The 26,097-nt window shown below is 37.1% G+C and overlaps 1 protein-coding gene across 3 annotated transcripts; it reads left to right on the top strand.

Moving 5' to 3' along the window:
- Positions 1–355: 355 nt before the first annotated feature.
- LOC131344321 (uncharacterized) lies at positions 356–17,871 on the top strand. 3 transcript variants are annotated; one of them, XM_058376525.1, is made up of 8 exons: positions 11,204–11,481; positions 12,274–12,594; positions 13,690–13,932; positions 15,199–15,345; positions 15,627–15,728; positions 16,167–16,247; positions 16,695–16,883; positions 17,004–17,871. In XM_058376525.1, exons 1-7 carry the CDS (start codon positions 11,433–11,435, stop codon positions 16,880–16,882), a joined length of 1,131 nt encoding a protein of 376 aa, XP_058232508.1. In that variant the 5' UTR covers positions 11,204–11,432; the 3' UTR covers position 16,883; positions 17,004–17,871. The 3 variants fall into 3 exon arrangements, with proteins under 3 accessions (XP_058232525.1, XP_058232508.1, XP_058232515.1); XM_058376532.1 differs by having other exon boundaries at positions 15,199–15,258; positions 16,695–17,871; XM_058376542.1 differs by lacking the exons at positions 11,204–11,481; positions 12,274–12,594 and adding an exon at positions 356–465 and having other exon boundaries at positions 16,695–17,871.
- The last annotated feature ends 8,226 nt before the right edge of the window (positions 17,872–26,097 follow it).

Here is a 26,097-nt window from a genome sequence, read left to right on the forward strand (position 1 = left end):
ACATTTTTTTTCCAATAAAAATTCAGCAAAAAAGTAAATCAAGCATAGAAGATAAACACAAAGTTTTGAAGTTTACACAGATCAGAAGTGTTTCAGTGTGCAATAATATTAACAGAATGCTGATGATTTTTTCTTCCTTTGCAGGTTCACTGTTTCAGGATCATGTTGTCTGTAGATTTACTCAGAGGAATCAGTGTTATGTAGCTGTGGGACAACATCTGCACCTGCAAATGCCCTAGGAGGATGGGTTTGACCTGAAGACAAACACTGGTTTAATTTTAAGATATAGGAAAACCCAAAGTTCCCCACCAACACCACGTCTCCCAAGATGGCAGTTTGTTAATGATAATAAAACTATGATACTAACCAGTGCAGAGAGGAACGACTCTGGAACATACACTTTAAACATCTATGATGTAGACGGGAGAAATAAAGGCAGTTCTACTCTCCAGGTGAACATTGAAGGTAGGACCACACAACCTCTAATCACATCACACAGCACACTACAAGCTATTTTATGAATGTACAAAATGTAAATATTCATCATTGTTTAATAATAAATATTACTAACATTAGGCGGCATGGTGGCTTAGTGGCTTAGTGACCTCCTGTGTCCTGGGTTAGAGTCTCGCTCCTGCTCACTGTATGTGTGGAGTTTGCATGTTCTCCCCGTGCTTGGTGGGTTTCCTCCCACAGTCCAAAGACATGCTTCTAGGCTGATTGGCGTCTCTAATTTGCCCATAGTATGTGATAGTGTGAGTGAATGAGTGTGTGTGTGCCCTGTGATGGGTTGGCACTCCATCCAGCCTTGATGCCTGATGATACCTGAGATAGGCACAGGCTCCCAGAGGATAGATCGGATAAGCGGTACAGACAACGAAATAAAAAATTACTAACACTATTGTCCAGCAGGTTCCTACTTACTTTTACCATCCACTTTATTCTTAGTTATCTAATCAGCCAATCATGTGTTTGATCTCTGTGACATTTGACATCTCGCTAGCTCTCTCTCTCTGATTTGATGATTGAGTTTGTGTTCACATGGCCCTTGAAGGTCAGAGGACACCAAAGAGTAAGACTTTAATACTTGCTAGCTAGAAAAATTAACTTATTACCAAAGTTCATTTTGAAAAATAAAGTATGTGACATATAAAAACAGAAGAAAAACTAGAAAATTGAATGTTTAAAGCTGATGTAATGTCTACAGCTGATCACCTGAGCTTTATTTTTTCCATCCAAAACTCAGGACCAGGAACCAGGACCGTAAACCTGGACCAGGATTAGAAGAGTCAGACAGTGGCTGATCTCCTCTATACGGGCAACCATCACTCATCCAGACTGAAACATAATTAAAATGTAACTATAACTGATGCTTAATAGAGAAAATAAATTCACTTTCTCAGTCCACATCTAGACTTTCAATAACTAAATCAGCTTCATGATTCCTGCAGATTCCTTATTGAGTGCTAATTTCATTTGTTATGTTTTACTCCTAATATTCTAACAACAATTTAATGCTTTGATGTTACTATTAAAATCATAGCAACAATTTAACACACTAAATATTTGAAATGTAAATCCAATTTCTATGTCCTATGTCCTATATGTGTGGATGCTGAAATAAAAATTGTTTGAGTTGTACTCAAATAGTTTTTGTATTTTTTTAATCTAACACACCTAAACATTCACATGATCTAGACTGTTCTATGGTCTGTATATACTGTAGCATACAGTTAAGGAGGAACAGTGGCAAGAAGAATGTCACCATCAAGAAGGGCAATGACTGACCACAAAGACATTGCACAAATCTCCTTTAAATTGTTTAAACTGTCTAGGTAGTATGTGTGTGTTTGTGCCCTGTGATGGGTTACTACCTTGTCCAGACTGTCCAGCATCTTGTGCACTCATCTTGAGTCCTCTGGGAAAGGCTCCTGCTCAAGAGATCATGGTTTACTATTCTACCCCGAGTTACTGCAGTGGCACGATCATATCATGGTCCAACTTCTGTGATCATGATGAAACCTACACAACCTGGTTTTTATTTCTCAACCAGCCAAATAACTGTAATTATTTCCTCTAACAAATGATCCAAGCCTCAGTGTGATGAATCAGTGACAAGTCAAGGGAGCAAGTGCATACATTTAAACATCTTAAGCTAATAAAGACATACATGTTCCTGATTTCCTGATAGCTGTTTGTTGTTAGAATAAAATAGTAAGAACTCTTCAATGGTCTTGATTAACATTCTGTCCAACACCAAAAAAAAATCTGTGGTACTTCCTCTAATTCTCAGAACAATTCAATTCAATTTATTTTTGTATAGCGCTTACAAAGAGTATTTATAACAAAGAGTATTGTCTCAAAGCAGCTTTACATGAGAAACGACATAAGAAAACAACAAACATATAAACAGACAAACAGACAAACAGTCCTAGATGTTATCCCAAGTGAGCAAGCCTGAGGTGACTGAGGCGACTGTGGCAAGGAAAAACTCCCTTAGATGGTAAGAGGAAACATTGAGAGGAACCAGACTCAAAAGGGAACCCATCCTCATTTGGGTGACAATTGTGTGATGCAGATACAGCATGTGTAGAATGTTATGTAAATCAATAAGGAGGTTGTTGTCCACAGCGCTGCTTGAATATCCCAATCCCCACAAGCAGAACCCGGCTGGAGCTGGTCCATCTCCGGATGCCACTGGAGCCGGCACAGTCTCTGTATGCTTCGGGATGGGTAGAAGAAGGGAAACAATGGAACAGCATTAGCATAGCTGCTGTTCATAATATTAGCAGTACTAGATGATAATGTGCATTTAATCAGATGTACTGGAGCACAAGGTTATGGGATGTGTTAAATGTATGCCAGGCTAAAGAGATAAGTCTTTAGTCTACATTTAAACTGGGAGACTGTGTCTGAGCACCGAACACTGTCGAGAAGACTATTCCAAAGTTTTGGAGCTAAATACGAAAACGCTCTACCCCCTTTTGTGGACTTTGATATTCTGGGAACTACTAGAAGTCCGGAATTTTGCGATCTTAAAGAGCGTGGTGGATTGTAACGTGTTAGAAGACTGGATAGATAGGTGGGAGCTAAACCAATTAGAGCCTTGTGCATAAGTAGTGCTAATTTATAGTCAATTCTAAACTTAACAGGTAGCCAGTGCAGGGATGATAATATTGGGGTTATATGATCAAATTTTCTTGATCTGGTAAGAACTCTGGCGGCTGCATTCTGGACTAGGGTTAGGGTTAGCAACTGTAGCTTGTTTATTGAAGATGCAGGACAACCACCTAGTAATGCATTACAGTAGTCCAGTCTGGAGGTCATGAATGCATGAACTAGTTTTTCTGCATCAGATACAGATAAAACGTTCCTAAGCTTGGCAATATTTCTAAGATGGAAAAAGGCTGTTTTTGTGGTATTGGAAATATGATTTTCAAAGGATAAGTTGCTGTCTAATATTACGCCCAGATCTTTCACTGTTGAGCTAGTAGTAACAGTGCATCCTTCTAGATGCAAGCTGAATTGCGAGAGCTTCTGTGTACTGGTTTTTGGGCCAATAAGTAATATCTGTGTCTTATCAGAATTTAATAATAGGAAATTAATGGTCATCCAATTTCTAATATCTTTAACACATTCAGTTAGTCTAGACAAATTAGATATTTTAGATACATAGATATCTGATTTTGATGAAATATATAACTGGGTATCATCGGCATAACAATGGAAACTAATCCCATGCCTTCTAATGACGTTACCCAATGGAAGCATGTATACTGAGAAAAGCAGAGGTCCTAAAACTGACCCTTGTGGGACCCCGTATTTCACTGGCACTACACTGGACAGTTCTCCATTTAAATCTACAAAGTGGTATCGATCTGACAGGTAGGATCTAAACCATTTTAATGCCTGTCCCTGCATACCTGTGTGATTTTGTAAGCGATCTATGAGGATATTATGGTCTATAGTGTCGAATGCAACACTAAGATCAAGCAAGACTAAAATCAAGATGCAGCCTTGGTCCGAAGCTAAAAGCAAGTCATTAGTGATTTTATCTAGTGCAGATTCTGTGCTATGATGGGGCCTGAAACCTGACTGAAATTCTTCAAGGATATTGTTTTCCTGTAGGAAGGAGCATAATTGGGCTGACACCACTTTTTCTAATATTTTAGATATAAATGGAAGGTTTGAAATCGGTCTGTAATTTGATATTTCATCAGGGTCTAGTTTCGGTTTCTTAAGAAGAGGCTTAATAACTGCTAACTTGAGAGATTTTGGGACATGACCTAGATATATAACGAGCAGTTAATAATATTGAGAAGAGGCTCTCCAGCTGCATGTATCACTTCTTTCAGCAATCTATTTGGAATTGGATCTAGCAAACATGTTGTTGATTTAGCCGTGGTGATAAGTTTAACTAGCTCTTCCTGCCCTATGCTGGTAAAGCACTGTAGCTTTAAATGTGGAGCTATAGGCTGGTCTGGATCACCGGATGCCGTCAATGGTTGAACATCCAATATTTTGTTCCTGATACTATCAATTTTTTTAGTGAAGAAATTTATAAATCCTCACTACTAAACTGTGCTGAAATACTCTCTCAAGAAATCTGATGCTTTGTTAGTTTAGCCACTGTATTAAATAAGAATCTGGGATTGTTCTGGTTTATTTCTATCAGTTTGACAGGACAGTGATATTATTGATATAAAATGAGCTTTACTTTGTCATTGGAATTTTTTATTACTCATGAATAAGATATCTAGCTAGTAGACAGAGAAAGAGAGAGCGAGGGGACTGCTATGGATGAAATGAAAATCCATGTCCTCTTTGGGATCTTGGAAAGTGGATTTTTTTTTTTTTTTTTTTCATTTTTTAAATATTCTTAAATATAAACAGAATATTTATTCTGAGAAAATACAGAGAATACAAGCACAAACTATTCAAGATAGCTACAATATAGCTACAAAACAACACAGAGCTACCCACTGATGACCCAATGACTCTTGCTTGAAGCTGCATCTGAAATAAAAATAATATAAATGAATGATAAAAATGTCAAGCTCAAGATTTAAGGATCGAATTGATAGGTAGTTTAACAAAAAACGACAAAACACTTAAGGCACTAAGCTCTCAACCTACAGTATAAGAAACTCTCTATAATGTAGCCAAATTGCTCATGAACATTATGTGATAATTCATCCTGAGGTGTTTGTCTCAAATCTGCAGCTGAAGTGTTCTCAGTGAAAGTGTCATACAGCTGCATGTCCCCTGGAATCATTGTCCTGTTCTGCTGATGGATACAACCTGTGCTTCAGCTGGACTTCTGATTTAAAGTCCTTCACTCAACTAGAGGACAGAAACAGCAGTTTGCTGCTGGAACAAAACCATGGATATGTCACCTGCCATGTAGAAACTGACATCAGTAGTGTGCAACGTTCCACGTCTCGGTCAGTCTTTTTTAAATAATGAATCAAAGAAGCAAAAATAATTTGTCAAGTTCATAATCTGAAGTTGGTTTTTACGTTCACAAATCAAAGTCTAGAGACTACGTACTTTCTAACATCCATCTAACCTGGCGCTATGTGACTCAAGCCGATATTTTTAATTTTTATTTTACTCTTAACCAGTGGTGTAGAGGTCCCTGGAGAAGTGGGTATACTCTTAATTTATGCCCCCAAAATTTTTTAAAGTGGTCCAGCAAATAACAATGACGGGCAAATAGTAATTTCGAGCCCTGACACGTTAACATAATTTATAAGGTCCTGTTATTAAAAAGTCCTCACCTTGGTTAACGTCTTTAGCTGAAGAGGCAGCATCTCTGTCACTGTAGCACCCTCTCTCAGGGTGGGGGAGGAACCGCTGATGTTAGCTGTGCTGCTGTCTACATCACTATCGTTACCTGAGCTGCTGGCTACAGCACAGATGTAGCACTGTGAGGTCGTTTGTAATTCTGAAAACAAATTTTTGTTTGAGTAGTTCGCTTCATCCTTCTTATTAATTTCATTAATTGAAAAAGCGTTGAACATTGCTAAAATGACAGGCAGCGAATCAGTTAATGATTGACAATGCTCTGATCCAATAGCGTTGGGCATTGTCAGACTGTCAGGGGTGGGACGGTTGCTATCATATTTCAAGGGAAGTCAGCGTCCCGGTCCTGAATGCATCGCTGTATTTACTGGGTGTTTTTAGGGAATAGTTGCATTTATTCACAATTTAATTGGATTAGCTACTCATGTGATGATCTTTCATAATTTTCGCTAATGCAGGACACAACTGAATGATGCGCATCAGAGGGGATTTAGAATTGGGTATAAGCAAAGCCGACTGATAAAGAAGTGGGTATACGCCGTATACCCTGCATTACACCACTGCTCTTAACCTTAAGTCTTCTTTTTCTACAGAGGCCAGTTTCACCCAGTCTAATATTGGTAGGTTTCTTATTTCATGCAGTTCCTCTTTATTCTGTGCTAATTTTGCAACTAATGATTACTTAGAGTAGAGTGATGATGTACAAGACATGTGTCACATGAAATGTGTATTACTCACGATACAAACTTGAGCTTGGGGCAGGTTAACAAAACACAGAGAGTGATGTGTAACAGTTTAGAAATATTGTGAGAAAACAAAGAAGACTACAAATCGACTGAATTTATAATGAGTGAAAGAGGCCACAGGTACAACAGGAACGGGCAGGCGTTTGTGATGTCCCATAACTTTTTGGTTCTCTCTCTCTCTCTCTCAGGTTTCATGGTGTTTGTGTCTGCATTGTGTCATCATCCTGCTGTCACTGTTAGTAGGAGGATTTTACATCTACACCAGAATCTACAGCAACCAGAGAACATTTGATAGTAAGACATTAATACTAGCTTAGAAAATAGGCACAATAGTCCATATATGTAACGATGCTTGCAGAACCAGAGCGCCAGAGGGAGCCATCACCCGAATATTGACATTTGCAAACTCACTTCCTGTCTTACTCGGGTATTTAAGCAGCACGCTGCCTATTGTTCTCTGCGAAGTATTGTTCTCTCTAGTGGATTACTTACCAAGCCTTGTTGATTGCCTGCTACGTGTATGATCTTTGCCTGTTACTGTTTTTCTACGAGTCTCGGTTTTGCGGTTTTGGTTTCTGTTCGCTAGTTCTTGATTTTCCGGTTTTTGACCCTTTCGCTTAGCCATATCGATTCCGGTTCTTGCCTGCCGTTTTGTGAATAAAGATCTGCATATGGATTCTACTACACCTGCCCCGAGCGCGTCCTTACAATATACAAGTATCTCAAAATGTAAAGACAGGAGAGCATGAGTAGCTTCTGTGATGATGTAATTGCAGAGGTGACCTGAGTGTCATTTCCTTCCACAGATCAGAAAGCTCTGTAAACCTGCATTAAGAACAGAAGAAGCAGTCACCATCGCTCTCCATCAATACCAAACTGTTTACAAAAAACACAAGTTTAATTTTAAACCACATTTCACATTTCTAAAACATCATCAGAATCTCCTATAATGTCTATATAACTATGACCATTAATTTACAAAATCATGAAAGACAAAAACAGACATTAACTAAACCATAAGTCAGGATAGGATTCTCACATTGAGCATTATGTTAGAAAATAGACATTAGCATAGTAAAAAGGGCTTCCTTTTAGGGCCCCTTTTCTGTATTTTTCTTAGAGAGGAGTGATAATAGTTTACATGGCGTGTAAATGTCAAATTGTGATGCTGATTTACCCAGGTTCTAGAGACAATCACAAATAAATGAACAGGAACACAAATGTAAAGGTACAATCTATATTTCTTACTGCATTCTTCTTCTTCTTCTTCTTCTTCTCATTATGATCTATTATATCACACAGTTTTGCATCATCATGATTGCTGTGATTTTTATGCCTTTTCTTTTGTCTTACATGACTTCCATTTTCGACCTGTCCAGGGTGTATCCCTGCCTTTCGCCCGATGTGCGCTGGGATAGGCTCCAGCAGACCCCGGTGACCCTAATTAGGAATAAAGCGGGTATAGACAATGGATGGATGGATGGACTTCCATTTTCTTGTTTGTTGTTTCTTAGACCGTTGCCCACTTAAATCATATATAACAGTACTAACTAAAAAGCTGTCCGGAGGAAAAAACTTCCAAAAATATCAATCCTTTCTGTTGAACTTCTTTACACTCAGATTTTTTTAGCATATGTACACATGCAAATGCAGCAGTTGTTGGCAGCGTTAAAACTGTGATGTGCAAAAACAGCATATAAAGTGTTTGTATAAGTGATGCTATACACATAGATATATATTGTGTGTGTGTGTGTGTGTTCAGGTCACTTTTAGGTGTTGAGGAGTCTGATGGCTTAGCAGAAGTTCACGGTCGAGGTTCAGATTCCCCTAAACAATTCATAATTTCCTGAGCATTTTTAGATTTACAAATTTATCCATTTCTGCGCTTACGGTTTCCAAATGTAATAGCGCGTTTTAGTTATATACCGAGCCAGCTTTACATTTTGGTATTTGAAGTTATCGTTCAAAACAAAAATTAAAACAGAGGCTTATTTGACATGTAATTTAAAAAAATGAAAACAGTCCCCCCCCCCCGGTTGCCACACAGGGATGTCATATCTCACGAAATTGTATTCAAAATAGTTCTGAACAAGAATTTTGCTTTTGAATATTTATTTGTAATATTAAAAAAGAATATTTTTTTGTAATCACTATATACTGATGCTGTTTTTAAAATGCCTTGTGACCCCGTGAAATCATTCTATGACCCCCAGTTTGGGAACCGCTGTATTAAGGTTTGTTTGTTTGTTTGTTTGTTTGTTTGTTTGTTTGTTTATTTATTTATTTATTTATTTATTTATTTATTAATAAATAAACAAACAAACAAACAAACAAACAAACAAACAAACCCAGATAGCAAAATAGGTCTGGCCCAGAACTGGCCCACACAATGCACTTACACTCGGCCCACATACCACAAAAAATGACAGCCCTTTGGTGGCCCATGTCTGGTTTGCCAGAGGTGGGCCAGAGGTGGGCCAGCACAGGGCCACACCACATAAACCAAACCATAACCTGGCCACATCTGGCATGTCATCATATAAAGAGTGCCATCACTGCCAGACCTGGTCCGCATCTGGTTGACATACCACTTGCCATGCAAGAACTCAGCCGGCAGTGCCGGCTTAATGCTAGATCTGGCCCAGACCCGTCTGCTATGTGGGAATATACCTGACAACCAGATATTGCGTCATTGTTGGTTAGCCGCCTCATTAGGTGTTATGTTTTCCTGCAGTTAGGCGTCTTCTTGTAATTATTGTATAGAAGTGTAATGACAGCCTTTCTGTATGCAGTAGTGTATCTGTAAACTCCGTTTGAAGTGTCCCTGACTGAATGCCTTGAGATTTGTTTTTGGACTTCTGCTTTATTTTATTGTAACATTAACTGCCTGAGGAAGAATGGCGTGATTTCTGCATGATTGGGCTTTCTTTGGTTGTTTTTATTGACTTCTTTATGTTTTGTGTTAGTAATTCTTTTTCCTTTTTTTAAACTTTATTTTCAGGTTGTGACACAATGCATTTCTAATGGTTTAATTGTGACTCATCAACTCAGATCAGTGGATAATGTGAGGCACACTACTGTCCTGAACGCATAGGAACAGATTTGTTGTATAGTCTCCAAATAGCACTGGAGTTATTAGTCCCCAGTCATTTTTTCTTTCTCTCTTTTTTGACTTAAACTATATTTTTGATGTCTTATGGTTCCCTTATGGAAAACTTAACAGCATGCTTGGAGGTGTTTATTCCACACATTAGTCCACACACTTGTTTAAAATTGGCCCTTGATACATGTCCAGATACTAAAAGTGTCAGGGATCCCTTGTTGTCATACAGTGGTCATAGATTAGGGATTGCATGACTACTGTTATTTTTGTTTTTTAAGTAAAGATAAAAAAATCATACCAGACTTAATTTAATTGCCATAAACAGGCTACATATGAAATTTCCAGCTTCAATACTGCCCTGAAGACCCGTACGTTACTGATGAACACGAATTAATCCCACATCGATCACTATTAGTGTATCGATCAATAAATCGATAGTATTTCAATATGAAAGGACATTCCAATTCATTAAATGCAATTGTGTGTGGATAAGCTGCTGAAAGTGAGAGTGTTGAAGCTCTTCATACCTTAATGATGCCTAGAGGACAAAACAGACTTTCTCTGATATTTGGTAGGAAAAGTTGCATCCAATAGAGGCAGTTCACTAACATACCACCAAGGGGCTCCATCCCCCAAATTCTAGGCTTTTCTGTCGTTCATTTCATTTCCTCATATTACATAATGCTCTCTAACATAAATGCCATTTTCAAAGCTTTGACGATGCTATCAGTCTTGATTCAATTCAATACATGACATTGGCTTCAGGTTTCGATTCCATTTGATTCTCAGAACATTTTGACCAAAAGGTTTCTGTAGAAAAAATATGACTGAAAAGACTCTTAATTTTTGAAACATAAACAAGAAAAAGCATTCGGCATAAAGCTACATTTTTAAAACATGCTACAGAGTTTTAATATTGTAAATAAAATGCAAACACTACAGGTTTAAAATATCTTAAACAGGTGTATAAGTTCTCCCCAAAAATTTGAATAAACATGGTCTCTATGTCGTGGGAAAACCACTGATGAGACATGGGTCCTGTAGCAGCAGATAATTCAAAAACAGAGCTCCAATCCACTAAACTGCCTTAATTTACCCAGTAAAACTGAGCTGTAGTCTAGTCTTGATTAAGTAGCTTTCTTTAATAATATTTTAAATGTGATGTGGACGCCACAAGGTGTGAATTTTACCTTTGTTGAGGGTAACAGTAAATCACACAACACATATTTTTTTTGTTTTGTGGGGGGTCTTATTTAGTTCAAGAGAGAGAAAATAGAGAGGGAGCTATTTTTATATCTGCTACAACAGGCTGTCAGGGTGTGAATGTGACATTACCTTAAACATTAAACATTAAATGTAACTTCAAATAGAGAAAAGGCATGACATTTTTACATAAAAATAAAAATGATGATAGATGCAATGCGTTACAGGCTCAGTGCACAGGATTTTCTACAGACACGTTAAACAAAATTTCTGTTGAAACCAAATGTTACATTCTGTCCATTTCTGTAGGAGAGAAAACAGGAAGTGGGCATTGCAGAAATGTGAGCTTACTTCCTCTTTTTCACCTCACAAGAGTATTATTTGTCATTTAATACATTCACCCTGTCTGCCACCTTCCCCAAAACCTAAAGGTATGTGTGTGGGTCTAAGTGTAAAGATCTCCAGCAAGTGAAAAGCTTCAGGGAGAACAGCGCTGTGTTCATTTCCTTTCAGTTGGTTTGTGGGCTTCTGGATATTTTGACCTCTCTTCTCTGGACTTAGCGCGGCGGGAAAAAATGCAGATCGTCTTTGGGATCCTGTTGATGTTCACAGGAGCTGCCTCGGGTAGGTGTCCTCTGGAAACATGAGTTATTTATACTAGATTTTTTGAGATTCAAAAGAATTTCATGTTCAAAGATTAAGGACAAAATGTCATGACAGAAAGACATTTTGTTTGTATTCAATGTGTGAAGTAAACAGTCAAATTAGATACAACATTCATCAGCAAATTCAACAAAATTTTGACTGGCCAACATTGTCTATCAGGTTGCCAATGAATCTTTGCTTTTTCCATTGTTGATATAATTTAGTATTTGGCTTGTCTCTAGTCTTTAGAGACTTTAGTATAGCGTATACTCATGATGATCCCTCATCAGCTTTTTAAACATTAATTAATTATAGATGTCAAAATAAATTATATGTCATACTACGGCCGCGCCACACATTTAACATTCAAGAGCTAATCCTTAAAATACAGGAGTTTAGTATTTATGAGTTATTTTTCTTTCTTTCTTTCTTTCTTTCTTTCTTTCTTTCTTTCTTTCTTTCTTTCTTTCTTTCTTTCTTTCTTTCTTTCTTTCTTTCTTTCTTTCTTTCTTTCTTTCTTTCTTTCTTTCTTTCTTTCTTGCTTGCTTGCTTGCTTGCTTTCCTTTTAGACTGACTTCACCGTTCTCTTTAAACAGTTAATTCACGTTTAATGCATTTTATCATTAAGGCACATGTATTTTAAAAACTCTATTTAAGTACTGACTTCCAGCTCTTGTGTAATGATGGAATGAAGTTTACACAGATCAGAGGTGTTTCAGTGTGCAATAATATTGAATACAGAATGCTGATGATTTTTTTCTTCCTCTGCAGGTTCGCTGTTTCAGGATCATGTGGTCTGTAGTTTTAATGAGAGTAATCAGTGTTATGTAGCTGTGGGACAACATCTGCACCTGCAAATGCCCTGGGAGGATGGGTTTGACCTAAAGACAAACAATAGTTTCATTTTAAAATATAGAAAAACCCAAAGTCCCACACCAACACCACGTCTCACAAGATGGCAGTTTGTTAATGATAATAAAACTATGATACTAACCAGTGCAGAGAGGAGCGACTCTGGAACATACACTTTAGACATCTATGATGTAGATGGGAAACTTAAAGGGAATTATACACTCCAGGTGAACATTGAAGGTAGGACCACACAACCTCTAATCACATCACACAGCACACTACAACATTTACATGTGATTTGATAAACGTATAAAATATAATAATTTGTTCTAAAATCTCATGTTTTGTAAGTTTAATTGCAAAGTGTGTATGCAGGTGTGTTCTAGAGTAAGGTAGATGAGTTAATTCCTGGTTCCTGGTCTAACCTTCAATAAACAGTCCTTCATTCTCTCTCTCACTCACACACACAAAGAGGTCCTACAACCAAGACTTTTTCCATAAAACATTATCTCCTAACAAAAACACTTCACCACGCAAATAATTATAAGTATTAGTTTTAAAAACATGTAGATTATGTGAAGCATCCACTGTACAAGTCCCTGTTTATCAGCTGTTACCGCCGAAACATAACGTAATACAAGTGCATTACTTTCACGTAACAGACAAGGCTATCTGTGCTGTAAATAATGCACACCTTCTGGCCAATCAGATTCGAGCATTTGACCATTCTGTGGTATAAATACAGTGTGGTGCTAAAACCTGCAATAAGATATGTAGTATATTCTAAAAAGAATTATGTTTGTTTTTGTTTTCAGAGAGAACCTCTGTTGCAGGAATACACGTCTGGTAACAGCAACAAAGTTGTTTCCCAGATGTTACAACCAAATTAGTGTAGCTGTAAATGAATGAATGGATTTTCTTTAAAAAGGAAAAAGTACTTTTTAAAAAAATTAATAAATCCACAAGTAACTGACAGGTGTAGTGTTAGAGGAATAAAACACTTCAGTGCATGCTGTTAATGAACTTTATCTAGGTTTGTCTTTACATAATTTACAGTATTCACATCACCTACAATAATTCCTGAAACAGCATGCCCTCTAAATAACAAGCTATAAATCCTTCCTTTGCCTTTGTTAAACATCAGGTTTAACTATCAACATACATGCATGAGAAATAGGGGGACAGGGAACTGGGCAACCCATACCTCTGACCTGCAGTATTTATGCATATTAGAGGAAGTAAAGTAAGATTAACTCTGTAAAATGACTGGAGAAAAGCAGGAATGAGGAATATTAGCAGGGCAATAATTTTATTTTTGTAATCTCTAATCTGCAGCTCCAGTATCCTCAGTGAAAGTATCACACAGCTGCTTATCCACTGTAACTGTGAAAGTGAACTGTTCTGCTGATGGAGACAACCTCCGCTTCAGCTGGACTTCTGATGTTAACACACTCCCTCAACTGAAGAACGGGAGCAGCATTGACATACAGGAACAAAACCATCAAGGAAATGTCACCTGCCATGTAGAAAATCATGTCAGCCGTGACCATGATACTGTTGAACTCCTCCAATGTCCTGGTGAGTCTGTTTTTTATAAAGAATGATTTATGAGTAGCATTAACAACAACGTTTTAACTCCTCCATGTCAATTTCGGGTGGTAGCTCAGTGGTTAAGGCGTGTGGTAGTTCAGTGGTTCAAATACGAGGTCCACCAAGCTATTGCTGGGCCCCTGAACAAGGCTCTTAACCCTTCAATGCTCAGTTTTATAAAATGAGTTGCTCTGGATAAGGGCATCTGGCCTGTAAATGTGGGTGCAAATGAACAGTGAAATATGCAGAAAGTGTAGTGCTGTGTGACACATGTACAGCATTCATTTATCCTCAGTAACTGCTTGGTCAGGAACACAATGGTCAGATACAGATACAAAAAGCATCATCACTATGCTCCACCCCTAGTAGATACGTAGTTTATAAATGTTGGCCATTTGTTTCTATACACAGTGGAAAATGTTCAGCACTGACCCTGACACGTGAGAGTGTGTGATGTTTAATGCTGGTACTAGTATATAAGGTCCCACAGTGTTCAAGTCGGGTCAAGAAGCTTTTATTGTCATTTTGAACATATATATAGCTGATGCAGTACAACGTTCCTCTAGGATCCTGATGCTACACACAGACCTACATAAGACAACACAGAACTTTAGGCTAAAAAAGTAAAAATGACCCTTTTAACACACATCTCTCTTGCTTGAAGCCATTGACTGGAACTGAGGTCTGAAACTTTTTACAGCACTGCCATGTCTCTCACACTCACACTGCCATGTCAGTGTCGCTGCTCTGCTGAAATCCCTCCCCCAAATAATATCTGGTCCTTTAGTGGCAAATTTCTATTGAAGGACAGAATGTAAAAATGACTAATGCATGTAGATACATCCACTGGGCTCCAAAGGTCTGAGATGAAATCTGGAAAATATATTTAAAGTTAATGAACAACATCTTGAACAGTATTTTTTCAAGAATTTGCACCATTTAAATGAGTGATATAGTTGATAACTGCTGGACAGATCTCTTTTCTGTAATCTCTTCTACTGAAGCACACCTTCAGACAGCATGCAGATGGATTTGATCTATGCTATAAGGTTTTTCACCAACTTGGGGAGCCTGTGCCAGCTCGAGTGCACACTGTCATTAAAGATTTAGGGGACGTAACACATACTAGGAAACTCATGTAAACGTTTTAGAGAGTCTGGCTTCGACACAAAGTTGTTGTCAGTAATATTATTAGTTGTATTAAATTAGAAACAAATGCAAAATAGTAGCATTTTCACTGATGTGCATTCGCAGATCCCACAACTACGACAACTACAGATGGGAAAACCTCAGACAGGACAACACAGAGCCATGGTACGAATTCCACAGTAAGCCTCAATGAGACTAACATCTGCAATCAAACTCTTACCACGTCCCCCATAAGTAACTCAAGGTTTCTAAGTAAGTAAATAAATTTGGACATGTACATGCCATCTCATGTACTGCTAAAGCAAAGAGGAACTACATGTGTACTACTCTTCTGTGCGGCTGTATAATAAAATCAAGTATGCTCTCTACACCTCTGAGCTGAAATCCTGTTAGTTTTCATTCTTACTGACATCATCATCGTTGCTGTTATGTCATGGCCTGAATTTCTCTTGACTTCTTTTGAAGATGACTCTACCTTCAGTGACTGTTGTTTTTTTATTTTGTTTTGTTTTCTGCTTTCAATCTTCTTGCAGAACTCATTCTCTCAGTGGGCTCAGTTTGTGTGCTTTTGATCATCTTATCCATCGTAGCGATCTACATATTCAAGAGGATGCATGGCTCCAAGAACAAAGAAGGTCAGAAGCTTGCAGCTTTTTCAGGGCTTTAATTAATAGATGAGACAAGATTATGATGTATACTCCCTTGCCACTTTAATGGGAACATGTGTGTGCCTGTACATATGTGTAGTCATCCATTCAGCCAGTCACGTGGCAGCAGTGTGCTGCATGAAGTCATCCTCATATAGGACAAGTTAATATTCTCTCACATCACCATTCTGTGTAAACTTTACAGTCTCACCCCTGACCTTTCAGTTTCTGAAATACTTAATCCAGCTCATTTGGCATCAACAAACAACAATAAACATGTGGTCATGTTTTTTCCAACCTTTTTAGATTTAAATATTAACGAAAGTTCGTGATTTTTGATGCTTGCTTTGTTACTGAGTTGCTTTTCTACATCTCTATGAAGAGTAATACTGGTTTAATGGATGTGTGGGTTCAATTTGTTGACAGCTACTTCTCAGGACGGCAGGGAGCTGTACGCACAAGTCACCGATGTATCTGCTAACACCATGGAGAGAAGAGCCAGGACATGTAAGACTAGTAGTAGTAATAATAATAATAATAATAATAATAATAATAAAAAATACTTATGCACACTTCATTTGTAATACTGCAACCTATCGTATGGTTCTGTTCTGCCTGTGTGATTAAAAACCACATGAAACGTCTTGAAGTGGCCAGGTTCTGTGCTATTCTGCTCACATTAACGCCTCAGATGTCTATCCTAAGCTGATGGGAGTGGAACATGTGGTCTTCTGCTGTTGTAGCTCAGCAACCACAAGTTTGAGCTATCATATTTTAAGGCTTACCACACTTTCTTTCAGTTGAGCATCTCAAACCAGTCTGGCTATTTTTCTCAAAGTAAATGTAAAATGAATTTTAAAAAATTCTGGCTGCAGAACAGAAACGTTTTCTTTATGTTTATATATGTAAAATGAGACTTTTTTTCATTTCTTGATTTTATTTCTTGTGGTCCAGCCCAAGCTCAAGTCGACAATGTGGAGTATGCCGTTGTGGTTCCTCGGGGCAGCAACAAGAAACAGAAGAGTTATGAGGACGAGGTGCAGTATGGCGAGCTGGTGTTTAACACCCCTGCCAAAAACCACCACCCGATGCCCAAAGTGCAAGATGATTGCGTGTACTCACAGGTCCAGCGCGGGTCGTGAGGTATGCAAATCCTCTACACACTTAGATGGGAAGAGAGTATTATATTTTTATACATCAAAGTGGAGCTTGAATATCTAAATAATATCTTTAAAAAAATGTAACTATATTTTTCTGTTGCAGAATCATTCTGATAGAGGAAGTTTCTAGCGTAGACTTTCCACCCGTACACACTCATCTCTGTCCCAAAATAATACCTCACAACCCACACAACTGAACACTGCAGTTTATTCTACTAGTTTTGTTCACTTCAAAAACAACAGCTTTCCACATCAGTGCCTTTTTGTAAAAGCTAAAAATGTGTTTGCAAATGAAATTTAACAGATATACACTGGTTCTGCACCGCAAAAATGATATATTAGCAAACGCATCAAAATTTCTTAAGCAACATTATTCACCAGATTTTAGGAGACGTAAACATCTCCAGAAATGGCGTTTGTTTTTATCACATAAGTAAGGAATAAAATACTTAGGGGTGTGCTGTTAGAGGAAAAACATCACAGCAACGATTTTTTTTTTTAATTAAATAATTGCATACCTTTATTTCTTTCTTTCTTTTGTCACTGTCTATTAAAGCAAGTAGGGATAAGATGCAGCTTATGTTACAGAGAAAGCTGAAAGCACAATGTCGTTATGATTTACAAAGATAAACTTACAGATGTACCTCAGATTTGTTACAAACCGGCAACTCTGGAAACAAAAACTAGGGATGATGGGATTTTCTTCTGTAAATAGCATGTTTTTTTTTTATTATTATTATTTGTATATTTATTATTATATTTGGATTATATCAAGTGGCCGGCACATACCATACCAATATAACCCTTGCAGCTGGTACTGCGGTCAGAGCTGCGGTTATCTCATGTTGATTAACTTCTTTAAATCAAAATGTAGATTTCAACAGCAAAGTATTAGATCGTGAGATGGAAATGACAGAAATTACATAATAGACATTCACATTTCACTTACTATGATACTTTTTTTTTTTTTTTTTAAATAAAAGAATAAAATCAATACAAATATTAAGCGTATAAAGTGAATTTAAAAAAATATATATATATATATTGGTTCATTTAAATGCTGTGCCTCGCATGGTTGATTGTTCGCATGCTTTTGTTTTTTAAAGCTATAATTTATTACAGTAATTATGAAAAAGCTTTATGTGGTGACCTACTGTAACCTTTAAAGCAGAAAGCCACTAGGCAAAACTACAAATGGAACTAAAATGGATTAAACGTTTCCTCTTGCACTTGATCCTTAAGCATGAAAACTGCTTTGGGACGTTTTTTTTCCTTTAATCAGTACATTTATTATTATTAGTAGTAGTATTTTCTGTCAGTATTGTTTATTATATGTAGAAGGAATAAATAAGGCATGTGTGCGGTTTTTTTAAAAAGTTTTTTTTAACTGTTTCACGTGCTTCGGTAGGGGAGAAAAAGTGGAAGTCTGGGTTGCTCCATTTTCACGATTTCTGCTTCTCTGTCACAAATCTCTTAAAAAACTGCTGTCTCGTCTATGTGGTTAGCTTGTGTAAACTGGAAACATGCAATAATGGCATGAAGTTCTTTTTTACTTTATTTTCTTTAAATGTTACAACATGGAGCAAATAAATAATTTTTCAGCTGATGTGTAAAAGAGTGTTGCTTCAGTGGTGTTGACTGAAATGTCTTTTTTTGTGTTGGGTATGTCTATTTATTACATATTCTTACTATTTATTATTTATTACCATATACACCTTATTTGGTAGCTGATTATTCATGCACTGCTCTGTACTAATGAAATTACTAAGTATATAAATGCATAGTTTTCAGGTTACTGCATTTACAGTAGATAATAGCTTCTATATAAAGGCTAATAATAATAATAATAATAATAATAATAATAATAATAATAATTCAATTTCAATTCAATTTTATTTGTATAGTGCTTTTAACAATGAACATTGTCTCAATGCAGCTTTACAGAACATAAGAAACAAAAACCATTCAAACAGTACTAGATGTTTAGACAAAATTATCCCTAGTGAGCAAGCCTGAGGTGACTGTGGCAAGGAAAAACTCCCTTAGATGGTATGAGGAAGAAACCTTGAGAGGAACCAGACTCAAAAGGGAACCTCATACCTCAAAAGGGAACCTATATATACATATATATATATATATATATATATAAAATGTGTGATTAGTTAAGTGTGTAATTAGGCCTATAAATTTTCAAAGTGAAGTCTTATAATAGACCCTGTTTAAAAGTTGTTTTTTTTTTACAGAACAGTCTACAAAAGAATGTCATACCTAGCAACATGATCAGCCCTGCTTCCTCTCTAAGATTAAAGTTTCTCCTTACTCAGAGTTGCTCTTAGATTGATCCTCAATCACTTTTAAGCTTAGAATTTTTTAATAAGAAATTTTTTATAGTTAGAAATTGTTTAAGCTAAATTAGAAGCTCTCTGAGATTAAGCTTTAAGAATACAGGCCCTGGATTCCATAGCAACCTTTATTGGCCAAGGACTGCCCAAGAAGGTGTCTGACTGACATGTAAAGCAACCAATAACAGTTTGTTTCGTTCAGTTTAGGGGTGTGAAATTATAAAGTTCCTACCAAAACAGACTGGCATGCAACCGTAAATCATTTGTTTAAATTGTGCAAATTAATGAGTCTGTGAACTTCACATTATTTAGAAAATCCAGCATTTAGCTGATCCTTGATCATTCACTTTCACAGTTATGAACACGACAGCTTCCTTCTTCTGTGAAGGAAAGAGAGCGTCACAACGTTTTGTTTTCAGGCAGAATGTTAAAAAAATCATGGCACAAAAGTCTCCTGAAAATCCTGTAAAATCCTGTAAAAAGTTGAAAACTTTTAAGACGTTTTCAAGTTTGTGTGAGATATGAATCAAATGTTCAGCCAGTGGTTCATAAGTGCGACATCTGAGCCTCAGGCTAAGTGTTACTGATGAGAAGGCTTCAAGCCCCAGCTCTGCCACTGTTGGCCTCTTGAGTACAAGCCTCTTAAGTCTCTCTGCTCTAGGGTCCTGTATCATGGTTGACCCCGAACTCTGACCCCAACTTTCTTAGATGGGATATGCAAAGAAAAGAATTTTACTGTGCTGCAATGGTATATGTGACCGATGAAGCTGCCTTCTTCTTAGCATTGATTTTATTTGTCATCACCCTCCATAGTACTGGCTAAAGCTTTATATGCAAATAGACATTTAGGGTTTATAGGAACTTTTTTCATAACCTTTCCTACTTAGTTTACGTGTTATATATTGTGACAGTTTTAACACATTGTATTTTTTTTAGCTTATTTTCTCTTGCAGTGATATAATAATGCCTTTCTTTACAGTGATAAAAACATCTGAGTAGCAGAGTGGCACTCTCTATTACTGCTCACCTAATATATTATTGCTGGTGTGAATTTAAGTGTTACCCATAACGTGTTTCCATCATTAGCTGCACAGATATCATTTTTCACCCTTTGGGTACTTGCATTTCATAGTGTGCTTGCTTTAGCAGTTTCAGTTCCAGCTAATTTTACCACATCTTTTTTACATTAGTATACATGAGAAAAAAGTCTTACTTCCTTATCCTGAACACACTTACAACCTTATCTTATCTAAATTAACTCAGAATGTGCAAGGTCAAGGGTAAAGGAAACATTAGTGTGTGTGTGTGTGTGTGTGTGTGTGTGAGTGTGTGTGTGTGTGTGTGAGTGTGTTTATCTTTTCATAAATGCTAGCTGGCTGGAAAACCTTGTGTAAGGCCTTTGACTACTTCCTGCCTCTGAATGGACTGACTGCTGGTGGCCTCGAAAAAACTGTTGGCTCATGAGTAAAATGTATGTAAAGTCTCAGGAAGACATTTTCTACCATTATCTTAGGTGTTAGACACAGACACATGACCACATGACTTGGTTTTAACCTCTTGGGCAGTTCAAGGTTCATATATGAGTGACAAGATTACAAGAAGTCCTGGGTACCAATATTTTCATTTAGGAAACGGCCAAAAATGAACATCACAGGATAAAGAACAAATGGTGGTAACAATCATGCTACTTTGCTACTAATTATTTTACTAATGATTTTTTTTAATAATGGACACAAATAGGATTTTTTTTTTGGAATGTGGTTCCTCAGATTGATCACCGACTACTTGATTCAACGGTATATAAAGCAAGGTCATGTTAACTGGCTAATTAGCTTAGCTAAATGTTCTTGGGGCTTCTTTCTTAATGGACCTTAACAGATCTGAACTTAATACACATTACTTTATAGTGCAGTGCAGCTCTATCACGCTGCTTTCTCACATGACTGTAGAAGGAAGACTCCCAAAATAGTGGACTATATATCAACAGCCAGGTGCACGTGACAAGCCGATTTCCTCTCTGTAGTCTATTTTTTTAAAAGAATAGTTTAAACAAAACCTCATCCTACTCAGTTTTGCCAAAAAAAACCCCTTCTCATTTGCACCGTATACTCAACAGCCACATTATAAGGAACATCATACTGATGCTGAACAAACTTTTAAAATGAGCCAAATGATCTCAGGTTTGTCATTTCTAATCTCATTAATTTGTTGAATTTGCCCACATTCAAGACATATTATATTTCTCCACAATTCTAAATTCTAGACTTTTGAAAATCGCAAGAGAACATCAGTTTCCGAAACCAGTATGTCTTGCACTAATAGCCATGCAAAGTCAGACACTGCGTTTTTTTTACCACACGTTTTTCCATATTCGTGTTTGTCATAAAGTACATGTATGACTCCAATAATAGCTATCTACTCTGCACTTTTACATACGTTTCTCTGTATTAATACAGTTACCTACTTGGTTATGCATTATTGCATTAGTTAAAAATGTTTTCCAGCAGTGTATGATGTGTATGATACAGAGAACAGGCTAAGAATACTCAACAAATTTAATTTCTTTCTAATTATCTGATCAGCCAGGCAATCTAGCAATAACCATCTGAATGGGAGGAAAATGTGATCAGTGATTTCAACTCTGGCATGTTTGTACCAGATGGGCTGGTTTGAGCAGATAACTGCTGATCTCCTTGAATTTTACATAGTCTCTATGCTTTATTCAGTTTGGTGCAATAACGATCCAGTGACTGGCTGTTATGCGGATGGAATTGCCTTGCTGATGTCAAGACCTAAATCGAGCTGGTTTGAACTGATAGAAACACTACAGTAACTCAGATAAACACCATAAAACCCTGTGGCGAGCGAAACAGCATCTCAGACTGCATTGAGGCAGAAACGGCAGAAGACCACATCAGGTTCCGCTTCTGTCAGCCAAGAACAGAAAGCTGACACTGCTTTGGGCACAGACTCAACAACACTGGACAGTTGAAGACTGGTCTGATGAATCTCTGAGGCACGTGTGGTGTATATCAGTAAGCAGGTACATGAAAGGAGTAGCCAAATGACAACAATATTCAAGGAGATCGAAGTATAAGAGACCTATGCAAAACAAGAGAAAGGCTTGGCCAGTGGAATTAAAGGGCTACCCTAATATATTGTTGCTTAAAAAAAATTAATATATAATCTGTATAATCTGTATAATCTCCTTGATAAACTTATCATTGATAACTGCTGTACAGCACTCAACTGTGCAGAATATGAACGAGATGGAATTCTAAGCCAATCTGCAAGCTCACAAACGTACAGACTTTTGGGATGGAGGTAAGGATATCCTGGAAGTCACCACACCCTTCAGGAAAGAAATGATTCATTGTGGTTACAAGTGGAACAAAACCATGTGAGCAAAAGAAGACCTTGCTCTGGGCTCATGACTCTCTCCTACTCACAGCTATTCCACTCAGCCCAGGTGTTCCTCCAGCTGTTAAGCAGCTTCTGGATTCTTATTTCTGATGCAGAGGCAATGGTGGATGCAAGCAGAGAAAGTTTTCATAGGGAAAAACTAGAAGAACTATCACAGACTGGGAAAGAACACACAACTACAACACAAGGGACTAGGCTTGGCTAGAAAATTTTTAATATGAAAACAAAAACTATTTACAGTGTTACCATAGTAACAGCAACTTAAGCGGACGGCATACAACGCTCCAACAACTAAAGATGGAAAAAACACCAAACTTAAATAGTTTAATTTAATCAAACAATACAAAAGAGGCCTGCACACTCAATGGAGAAACTGAAGCAGACAAGAGAAGTTCAAAAACTAAATAAGAGTGCCCTCTGGCAGTCTGGGGAGGAATTGTCTGTGGTGGCCATGGCAATAAAGGTACTGCAATACACTATATATCTTAATGTATTTATTGTGTGTGTTTAAAGTGATTGAATATATAAAACGTAGTGTCATTTAAATAATTACATTATTAAAAAAAAAAAAAAAAAGATTTAAAGCAATAAAATAAAGATCCAATTTTTTTTTTTTTTTATAGCAATTCAAGGTAAATAAATTATTAATATTTTTTTATAGTGGACCAGGCTAGGGACTTCATGGTTTTTTTTTATATAAATAAATAAAATAAATAAATAAAATTAATAAAATTACTAAAAACTATAAATTATTAACAAAATAATCATTTTCCCGCACAAGGCAAACCTGTACGGATTCATGTTAACCACTAGAGGGCGACATCACATCATCGAGACTCAGCCATGCTTCCTTAACCTTAATTGTGAGGACTAAAATCTTCAACGCACACTAAAATGTTTTATTAAACATTTTATTGTGAATTAAAATTTTGGTTAGTGAGTGTTTTCCGTGATTCAGTGGAGGAAGTTTGATGGTGTCATCCTCTACAGGAAGTAGGGATGTTGACAGGCTGCTCTCACCACTGCTCCAGAAATAAATATTCTGAGATGTGGATCCCTTAGGACGTAACTCTTTCCAGTTCCACCCTAGTGATGAGGATGGGGTTGTGATGCCCTCTGTGTGACTTCTTGTAATCTTCGTTCTTGCTGGCATGCAGAGAGAGACTCAAACAGTTGTTGACATTGCTTTATCCTCTCAGTAGAATCTCTCGTCACCGTTGGTGATGAGTCCCTGGATGGTTGTATCGTCAGCAATTAATAACATCGTGTTTCACACACTCTGCTGAGTTTGTTTGTGTGCGTAGGTTGTGCAGCACTGCAGTACTTAGCAAATCTGCCAACAAGCATAGCCTGTAACATTAAAAACAACAACAACCACAAAAAAACAATTTGCCCACCAAACAATGCGTGTTTCAATACTTATTTTTATAGAAGCTATGCATAGCTACTTAAAGGAACTAAAACAAGAAGGAAGGAAACTTTGAGAATAATTGCCCATCAGGGAATTTTCTTGCCTAAACCAGTTGTAAGAGGATCAGATAAGCAGCTCTTTAACATATTCTATTCACTGTGTAGCATGCAAAACAAACCTGAGAGGTTTGGATAGCTCCGGATGTAATTTCACTAGACCTAGAGCATGTATACACAGTCAAAATGAAGATTTTGCCTTGGGTTAAAAGTGTTTGCAATGCACACTCCCTGTTTTCTAAAATCTTTTTTTTTGTGTGTGTGTGTGTGTAAATATACAGTACAGTAGGGCTGTATTTAAAGCTGAGATAAGCACACAGTAAAGACTTAATACAGACATGGGTACTCAAACTACAGACAAATCTTAAAGACTTATGGAACATCATTTAAGGCCAAAAACAAGACATTATTCAATATAATCAATTGTTAATTTATCATCTTAATAGGAAACATCATTTATCTCAAGGACAGATGTTTTTAATGGACAATGCAATATAATAGGGAAGTGTTTGGTCAGCTTATTTTTCAAACCATGGCCATGTATAACTAAATATACTGTAAATACATTTTGATTTCATGACATTGATTTAATGATTTAATGAAGCTCATGGTTTCCTTGTGTTTGTGGGCGAAATATATACATACACAAATAAAATGCAAAATAATAGAATGTGCTGAATCAAGTGCTATTTTATATACTGCTCAATAATGAGGTTAATGAGTGTAGTGTTAAATCAAATCTGCAGTGATATTTGCAGTTAAATCAAAGCAAATATATTCTTTATATAATGTAAAAACGTTGCTTTTGTGTAACTTCACATGAGATTTGATGTGAAAGAACTATTCCTTGTTCAGCCAGTCTTTTCTATCCTAGAATTTTTTGCTGGTTAAAGTTAGGTGCTTGTTTTCTGAGACATTTAAAAAATCTATCATTTCTACTAAAGAAAAACAAACTGGCGATCTTGGAGGTGTGAACTACATGCAGGTTATATGTATAATTTAAATGCCATCATCAGTAAAATGATTTAAGCAGGTGAAGGAGAAGGAGTGTGTAATTGTGTAAACACGTGTACTTGAACCCTCCCATTATTATATGACACCCAGTTTTACCGGCAAATAACTATTCAGAACTGACAGGTAAATAGATAGGAACGTTTTCTGGGCCGGCAGTATCTCTGTTCTGTCTGCTTATTTCATGAATGTGCGAATATGTTCCTCCAGGGTGAAGAAAAGCTCTGAACCACAAGCCACTGTTTACAGCCAAAATAAGCAGCCTGAACATTAGCTGAACGCTCTAGCAGATGAAATGAAAAGCCCTACAGAAGCTCTAATAACACATAGAGGGCTGACGTGGACTGAGCGGACACCCCGACTCACATCCCTGTGGGTCATGTGTCATAAATAGTAACTAGATTTGTTGCACTGGCAGGATAATCAGCACTATGGAATGGGCTGTAAGGCTGTGCTTGGTTGAACTCTTTCCATTGTTCCAAGTTATGACTGGAATTAAGCTTAAGTAAGTTATTATTCTATTCCTTGTTGGTTGGATTACCAAAAAAAATCCAGCCAGGAAATAAATGTCGCTCTGAATGTAAATTTTGAATACTGACATGGTCACAAAGAGGATTTACAGAAATGTGAAAAGAAAGTCCAGATGGTGTAAAGACTCGAAAGGGAACCTGTATCAGTGTGGGGTGTTAAAATGGTAACAAATTGATAATAACAATACTCACAATGTCAGACTTTTCTGGTGACAGTGGACATGTGTTACAAGCAAACATACAAAGAAAAGTACATGATACATGACATCCAGTGGCTGTCACAGTTTTTGTATGTTGTGGGGATTACTGCCATCATTCCATGCCGGTATGTGAGCCAGAAAAAGTGGAAAAACTGCCACTGAGCAAGTGATAGTGTTATCAAATAAACAAGTAAGGAACAAGGCATGACTGTGCATACATTCTA

The sequence above is a fragment of the Hemibagrus wyckioides genome, linkage group LG02, assembly GCF_019097595.1.
Source record: "Hemibagrus wyckioides isolate EC202008001 linkage group LG02, SWU_Hwy_1.0, whole genome shotgun sequence".
Taxonomy (NCBI): Eukaryota; Metazoa; Chordata; class Actinopteri; order Siluriformes; family Bagridae; genus Hemibagrus; species Hemibagrus wyckioides.